The 8,940-nt window shown below is 49.5% G+C and overlaps 1 protein-coding gene across 1 annotated transcript; it reads left to right on the forward strand.

Moving 5' to 3' along the window:
- Window positions 1-2,133: 2,133 nt before the first annotated feature.
- On the forward strand, window positions 2,134-3,027 carry LOC123058814 (acidic endochitinase SE2-like). Its single transcript, XM_044481488.1, has one exon. It carries the CDS (start codon window positions 2,134-2,136, stop codon window positions 3,025-3,027), a length of 894 nt encoding a protein of 297 aa, XP_044337423.1.
- The last annotated feature ends 5,913 nt before the right edge of the window (window positions 3,028-8,940 follow it).

Consider the following 8,940-nt stretch of genomic DNA (forward strand, 5'->3'; position numbering starts at 1 on the left):
TACGCCAACCCAACATCGACCATTGGAGACACCTGTAGTACTCCTTTATAATCACCCAGTTACGTTGTGACGTTTGGTAGTACCCAAAGTGTTCCTCCGGTAAACGGGAGTTGCATAATCTCATAGTCATAGGAACATGTATAAGTCATGAAGAAAGCAATAGCAACATACTAAACGATCGGGTGCTAAGCTAATGGAATGGGTCATATCAATTAGATCATTCTACTAATGATGTGACCTCGTTAATCAAATAACAACTCATTGTTCATGGTTAGGAAACATAACCATCTTTGATTAACGAGCTAGTCAAGTAGAGGCATACTAGTGACACTTTGTTTGTCTATGTATTCACACATGTATTATGTTTCCGGTAAATACAATTCTAGCATGAATAATAAACATTTATCATGATTATAAGGAAATAAATAATAACTTTATTATTGCCTCTAGGGCATATTTCCTTCAGTCTCCCACTTGCACTAGAGTCAATAATCTAGATTACACTGTAATGATTCTAACACCCATGGAGCCTTGGTGTAGTTCAGCTCTAGGATAGTTTTGTGTTTCTTGCTGAGACAGCTTGGTGTGCTGTGCTCCGCGGGCTGTATTGGTGAATGCTTGTCACACTGGTTTTGTTGCTTGCAATGGAACCGGGGCTGCGTGCCCTTTTGCTCTAAAAAAAGTCTACTCAACATGCAAACATGCATGATAATTGTCATACTATTATGCCATTTATATTTAATACATATTTTTACAACTATACAACAATCAGACACAATAAATCATATGTATCTTTAGTTTAGTACTCATACTATTACTCCAAATATTCATGTTCAATACAACCAAATCACATTGAAATATTGCAAAACATTCTCACAACAACGTGTCGGGGTATCATCTTGCTTAACGAAATGTTGCCTCGCCAAAAAAATTAACTAAATACAGACACATGTGATTCTATTCTTTTGGAGCTTTCTCCTTCTTGTCAATACTCTACAGCCTCATCCTACAATGTGCAATTTCCAGAGCAACCTCAACTTGTATGAATGACACCCTTCGTAGATTTGGGAATTTGTTTCCCTGTGTTAATCATCCAAAAATCGTGTTTGGATGGCCGATTGGCTCGAATGAAGGTGGCCTGTATTTGTTGTCTCTGCTCCTTATGCAAAAGAATGTCAAAAAATGGTGGCCAGACTCCTTTTCGAATGCTGCTAGGCATTGAGAATTTGGCACATGATTAAAGTTTGGCTAGGGCACACATGGTACATGAAAGAGGAATGCGTAAAAAATATGTCATCGATGCTTGGGCCATATTTTTCCGAGGAAAGTCTTTTCTTCAATTTTTTTCCGCATGATCTACTATGTCAATTTCTTTCTTATTTACTGCATCGAGCAAATCTTTTGCCTCAAGTTCAATTTTTTTAGAGTAAAATGCGTCTGGTGTCATACTTGTGTCGAAAGCTTACTTTAGTCACTATATACGCATTTCAGTGATTATATGATCGCCGAGTATAATCATCTAAAAGCATATACTTCCTCTGTCCCATAATATAAAAATATTTTTGGCACTACACTAGTATTAAAACATTCTTATATAGGAGGGAGAGAGTATATTGACTGTATTTTGGAGTATAATGATCAAAGTGAATTTTCGACAAAGCACGATGACCGCCGACCGCCGATTCATTTTACTCCTTTTACAAAGCTGTCAATGACCGTCGAGGGTGCTTGAAGCTGCATATACGTTCTGTCCGGCACTCTACCGGCACAGGAAACAGAGGAGTTTCGTTGAGTACGGTGCAGCATTTGCGATTTGAACGCAGTCCGTTTCACTAATCTGTCCGAGTAAATTAAGCAAGGAAACAACCCACCGCAAGCGGAAATTTTCTACCCTCAACTTTACTTAACCGTAACCACTCTACTACCATATATAGTTAATTAAATCCAGATGCAGAAGCGGACGTGAGACGGCACGAAAGCCACTAAAAAAGCGTCCATGACGCTCCTTCAAGACACTATAAAATCCAAACATACGCAATAGTAATCACAACGCAAAACACAGATAAGTCCTCACTAGTCTCCACCGTCCTGTACTAGGCTACTTGCACAGGCACACGCAGATTGATCCCAACAATGGCGAGCCGTTCTCTCACCCCTTTCCAGCTCACTGCCACCCTCTTCGTGGCACTCCTTGCCACGTGTCATGCTGGCAGTATCGCCGTGTACTGGGGCCAGAACGACGGTGAGGCATCGTTGGCTGAGATGTGCGCGTCTGGGAACTATGAGTTCGTCATCCTCGCTTTTCTCCCGAAATTCGGCAAGAGCCAGACGCCGCAGCTGAACCTTGCCAGCCACTGCGACCCTTCCTCCGGTGGATGCAGAAGCCAGAGCAAGGACATCAAAGAGTGCCAGAGCCGCGGCGTGAAAGTCCTGCTCTCCATCGGCGGTGGTGACGGTAGTTACGGTCTCTCGTCCCCCGGCGACGCACGGCAAGTTGCCATGTACCTCTGGAACAACTACCTGGGTGGTGCGTCCTCGTCAGGTCCCCTCGGCGATGTCATGCTCGACGGCATTGACTTTGACATCGAGCAAGGCAGCGCCAAGTTCTGGAACGATCTTGCCACTGACCTGAAGAATTTGGGAAAGAACGGAGGCAAGACCGTCTTGCTGAGCGCGGCTCCGCAGTGCCCATTCCCGGATGAATGGGACAGCGGTGCGATCAACACGGGACTGTTTGACTTTGTGTGGGTGCAGTTCTACAACAACGAGGAATGCCAGTTCAGTGCGGGACGCGGGGCATTCATGGATGCGTGGAAGAAGTGGGAGTCGGTGCCGGCCGTGAAGATCTTCCTGGGGTTGCCAGCCTCCAAGGACGCGGCAGGCACAGGGTTTGTCCCTGCCGGAGAGCTCACCTCACGTGTGCTGCCGCTCATCAAGGGCTCTCCAAAGTACGGTGGTGTCATGCTATGGTCCAAGTTCTATGACGACCGCACGGGCTACAGCTCCGCCATCAAGAGCGACGTGTGATTCTCACTAATATGTTCGCCCGAGCAGTGTGTTGCATGTGGGTATCTTTGTAAGTACCATGTTCTTTGGTCTTTTCATCTTTGTGCTTATGTATTTGTGTGTGCATATTCTTTGTCCATATCTCAAATTTGTTACTGGATGTAAAACAAAGGTTTTGGGGGAACTGGTTCGTCCCTCTATGGGGTGGCCTATCACATATATATAATGGTGTCATACAAGTCCTATACCAATACGGTATGGATTACACAGTAAGACTACAATACAAAGTCTAACACCCTCCCTCAATCTCAACTCACTCCTGAAGCATCTAGGAGGTTGAGATTGCGCCTACAGGCCTCAAACATGAGAGAAGGTAGAGGCTTGGTGAAGATGTCTGCAAGTTGATCTTTTGAAGAGATAAACCTGACTTGTAGTAGCTTCTATACGACACGTTCTCTCACAAAATGATAGTCAATCTCAATGTGTTTGGTTCGTGTATGGAACACCGGGTTTGCTGACAGAAACGTAGCACCGATGTTGTCATACCAAAGGACCGAAGGATGTGGCTGAGCAACTCCTAGCTCTCAAAGTAGGGACTCAATCCATATGAGTTCGGCAGTTGCATTGGCAACTGACTTGTACTCGGCCTCTGTGCTGCTGCGGGAAATAGTGGCTTGCTTGCGTGCACTCCAGGCGATATTATTAGGCCCCAAGAACACAGCATGTCCCCCCGTAGATCGCCTGTCATCTAGACATCCAGCCCAATCAGCATCCGAGAATGCAGAAAGAACTCCGGAGGAACCGGGGCGCAGGTGAAGACCAAAGGAGACAGTGAGACGCACATAGCGCAGTATGCGCTTCACAGCAGACCATTGCACATCAGTAGGTGCATGAAGATATTGGCACACCCTGTTAACCGCAAAGGAGAGAACAGTATGCGTGATCGTCAGATATTGCAGGCCACTAACGATACTCCTGTACTTAGTAGCATCCACAGGAGGTAGAAGAGTACCATCATCAGCTGAAAGTTTGCCAGTGGAGGACATGGGTGTAGGTGAAGTCTTGCACTTGAGCATAGCAGCATGACTCAAGAGATCAAGAGAGTACTTCTTCTGGGTGAGAGCCAAACTGCCACGAGACTGATGAGCGACTTCAATACCCAGAAAGAAATGAAGTTTTCTCAAATCCTTAACTGCGAAATCACGACCAAGCACAGTCACAAGAGCATCAGCTGTCGTCGGAGAGGAGCTAACCAGGACAATATCATCCGCGTACATAAGGAGGTACATGGTCAAACTCGGTCGCTGAAACATGAATAGCGAAGTATCAGTTGTCGAAGGAATGAATCCATGAGTGCGTAGAGCTGAAGCCAAACGAGCATGCCAGGCACGAGGTGCCAGTTTCAGTCCATAGAGAGCCTTGGTCTGATGACAGAGATGATGAGGCTGAGTGTGATCAACAAATCCAGGTGGTTGCCTCGTGTAAACCTCCTCTTCAAGCAATCCATGAAGAAAAGTGTTTTGCACGTCAAGCTGGCGGAGAGACCATCCACAAGAAACTGCCAGAGACAGAAGAAGTCGAATGGTGGTAGGCTTGACAACTGGACTGAATGTATCCTCGTAATCCAGACCCTGACGCTGTTTAAAGCCCTTAGCCACGAGACGCGCTTTGTAGAGCTCAGTGGAGCCATCAACATGTTTCTTCACCTTGAAAACCCACTTCGAATCGATGATCTTGACACGAGGTGGAGGGGGAACAAGTGTCCAGGTCTTATTCTCCAAAAGAGCATGATATTCTTGTTCCATAGCAGCCCACCAGTGTGAGATACTCATAGCGGCTTGATAACTGCGTGGTTCGGCGGTTGGATCATCCACAGCATGAGCCAGGCAAGTAGCAAGGTATGTGACCGTGCCATCGGTGTGTTCCTTGGGACGAGCAATGCCACTGCGACTGCGTGTGTGTGGACGCCGTGGAGCAGCGAACACCTGGGCAGGCGGGGCCGGCGGGACATCCGGAGCGGGCGAGGCCTCCGGAGCAGGCGAGGCCGGGCCAGGGGACGCCAGCGAAGATGGCCCGGGCGACGGCAGGCCCGGCGATGTTGGCCGGGGCGGCGTGTGAGTCGCTGCAGGCCCAGGCGACGTAGGCGGCAGCGACGCCCGTGCAGATGGCGGGGGTGACGACGGAGGAGAAGCTAGGCGAGGAGGCGGCGACGAAGGCCGCTCCGTTGTGAGCTCCGACCTAGCCACCACAGTATCCGATGCAAGCTCCGGCCCAGTCGGAGTGGTAGACAGGGCTCCTGAGACGGAGTCGAGGGCTGGAGGCAGTGCGGGCGTATGCACCGACCGATCGCCGTGTGCCACGGGTGGCGTAGTGGGTCCGTCAGGGAGAAGTTCCAGGCGAACTCCGCGTCCAGTTCATGCACCATGATTAGGTAACAACACAGGCGAATATGCAACATTTTCAAATTGGCCAGGCATAAGAGGAGATGAATGCATAGATGGTGCCATGATAGATGATTGAGGCATGGCAGAAAACAGGAAGACATTCTCATCGAAAACAACATCCCAAGAGATGAAGACTCGATTTGTTGGGACATGGAGACACTTGTAGCCTTTGTGGAGAGAACTATACCCCAAGAACACACACTTTTTGGAGCGAAACTCAAGTTTGCGATCATTATAAGGACGAAGATGAGGCCAGCAGGCACACCCGAACACCTTGGAAAAGGTATAGTCAGGAGTTTCACCCAAAAGAAGCTCAATAGGAGTTTTCATATTAAGAACACGCGTAGGTAATCTGTTAATGAGAAAACACGCGGTGGCAAAAGCATCACTCCAAAAGCGAAAAGGTACAGAAGCATGAGCAAGAAGTGTGAGGCCGGCTTCAACTATATGGCGATGTTTGCGCTCAACAACGCCATTCTGCTGATGTGTATGTGGGCATGACAAACGATGGGAGATCCCAATCTTATTAAAGAAGGTGTTGTGGTTGCGATATTCCCCCCCCCCCCAATCTGACTGAACATGGATAATTTTATGCTTGAGTAAACGTTCAACATGCAATTGAAACTGAATGAATATATCAAACACATCAGATTTACGCTTGAGAAGATAAAGCCATGTGAAACGACTATAGGCATCAACAAAACTGACATAGTAGTTGTGACCACTAACAGATGTTTGTGCCGGACCCCACACATCAGAAAACACAATTTCAAGAGGACTCTTTACTTCTCTAGTAGATGAAACAAAAGGTAGTTGATGACTTTTGCCTTGTTGACAGGCATCACACACAGACATCTCTTTATTGCTAGACTCTAATGGCAGCCCATGGCGGTGGAGTATGTGGCAAATGATGTGTGTGGCAGGGTGACCAAAACGAGAGTGCCACTGGGAAGGCGACACACGAACACCGCTAAAGACGTACCGGGCCGATGGATCCTCCAAACGGTACAAGCCTTGGCTCAAGCGACCACTAAGCAAAACGTCTCGGGTTGCTCGGTCCTTAACAAAAAGATTAAAAGGGTGAAATTCACATAGGACATGATTATCAAGATTGAGCTTAGGGACAGATAAAAGATTACGAGTCATCGAGGGAACCCGCAAAACATTACGAAGATGAAGCTGCCTAGAAGGATGACTAGTTAAAAGAGATGCTTGGCCAATGTTAGAGATGGGCATACCTACACCATTGGCAGTGTGAACCTGATCGTGCCTGTAGTAGGGCTGGTAGGTGGAGAGTTTGTTGAGCTCGTCCATCATGTGATCCGTGGCGTCGGTGTCCATGTACCAGGCTGGATCAACAGGATAGGACGGCGTGTACCCCTGTTCGATGCGCGGGTCCTTTCCCTTGGTGGCGATGTGGGCGGTCGGGTGGTAGTGAGGTGGGAAGCCGAGGCGGCAGCGGGGGGCCCAAAGTCTGCCATGGAAAACTGGAGCTCGTTGCCCTTGCCGTCATTGCCGATGCCAAGGAAGCTTCTCTGAAAGCGGCGGTGACACTTGGAGGCGACATGGCGTTCACGACCACATAGCTGGCACACCACCCGAGAGTTCGGACCCCCACCCAGGGTTAATGCAGGGGGTGGGCGGCCTTGCCAGGCGACAGAGCGGGGGAGCGCTGGCCGCAAGAAGCCCAGAAGGCCGCCGGCTGTGTGGTGATGGTGGCGGAGGTACGACGAGCCTCAACGCGTTTCTCGGTGAAGAGGAGGCGTGAGTAGAGCTCGTGCGGGGGCATCGCTGGCTTGGCGTTGTGAACAGCCTCGGCGAGATTGTTGTAGTTGGCGTCGAGACCTTTGATGGCAAAGCCAGCGAACTCCTCGTCGCTGAGCTGCCGACCGATGGAGGTGAGTGTATCCGCCAACACCTTCATCTTGTTGAAGTAGGTCGTGGCAGAGGAGTCTAGCTTCTTGATGTCAGCGAGCTCACTGCGAAGGGCCATCGAGCGGGAGGTAGAGACCTTAGCAAAGGCATGCTCCAGGGTCGTCCAGGCGTCCATAGAGGTGGCGGCGAAGAGGCAGAGGCTGGCGACCCAATCGCCGAGGGAACCCTGGATGGCAGAAAGAATCGCCTGGTCCTGCTGCACCCACATACGGTGTTCCGGGTTGATGGCCGGACCATGGATGGTAGGGATGACCTGCGAGGACACGGTAGCGAACCATCAATAAAAAACCCTAGGAGAGACCGGCTGCGGAGCAGCGGTAAGACCTTGGCTCGCCAGAACAAGTAGTTGTCCAGCTTGAGTCTGATGGCGATCAAGTTGTCGAAGTGGAACGGCCCGGTGGGCGTAATGACGCCAGCAGCAGGGGCGGTGGGCGGCGGAGCCGCGACGGGGACCACGGCAGCGACCGACGTCGCGGGTGACGACGCGGGTAGGGTCAGGATCGCGGCTGCGGGCGGGGCCGTGAACGAGGCCACAGGTGGCACCGCGGGTAGGACCTCCCCCGAGGCCACCGGGATGACGACAAGTGTCGAGGAGGAGCCGGTTGAGGCCACGGGTGGCACGGGAAGAACCGACATCACGTCACCGGAGGTTGCGGGCGACGGCGGCGGGATCGGCGCGGAAAACATGGAGCTGACAGCACTGGTGCTGAAGAACTGGGGCACCGACGGAGCCAGGGGATGAGTTGGTAGGTTGAGAAGGGCGGCAAGCGACACAAGGATCGACCCAGAGGTTGATTGGCCGGCTTGGCCGGCTGCACTGTCGGATAAGTTCCAGGTGAAACCCCAACTTTGAGGCCTTCTTTGGTTTGGAGGAATTTCATAGGAATTTTAGAGGATAAGATTCTTATAGGATTTTTTACTTTAGAGCCCTTTGGTTCATAGGAATAGATTCCTATTCCTACATAGGATTGATTCCTATTCTCCATATTTCATAGGAAAATAAAAATGAGCCTAAATTCAATGAAAAAATTCCTTTGTTGTCAACCAAATGACATCTCGTTTCCTATTCCTACTCATAAGATTTGAGATACATGTCATATCATTTCCTACAAAATTCCTATTCCTACGATAATCCTATCCTATAAACCAAAAGAGGCCTGACTTTGATGATTGTCGGCGACGATGATGTTTTTTGACGTCGTTCCCTCTTGCAGGCATTGTTGTGAAGCTCCAACCACCCACCATCATGGCCTTGTGTTCTTTCAGATGAAAACTCAAGGTTTGGCCTTGGGAAAATGAGTCGAGCAGCCTCGGAGGCCAGGTAGGTGATGGTGGATTGCATATCATGCATTGTCGTTTTGCCGGTGTGGGAGGCGGCTTTTGGGGCGGCAGCCATTGAACGTTCATGGACTGGGCACAGCTGAACGTATGTATGGTTTTCAGTCTGGTGCCAGACTTTATTTTATTTTCTAATAGAATTGCAAGAAACTCTTGGCTAGGGTTCGTTAGAAAATGAGGGAGGCTTTGATTTTGAAGCAGAGGGTGGAAGCAGAGC

Source organism: Triticum aestivum, chromosome 3A, assembly GCF_018294505.1.
Source record: "Triticum aestivum cultivar Chinese Spring chromosome 3A, IWGSC CS RefSeq v2.1, whole genome shotgun sequence".
Lineage (NCBI taxonomy): Eukaryota > Viridiplantae > Streptophyta > Magnoliopsida > Poales > Poaceae > Triticum > Triticum aestivum.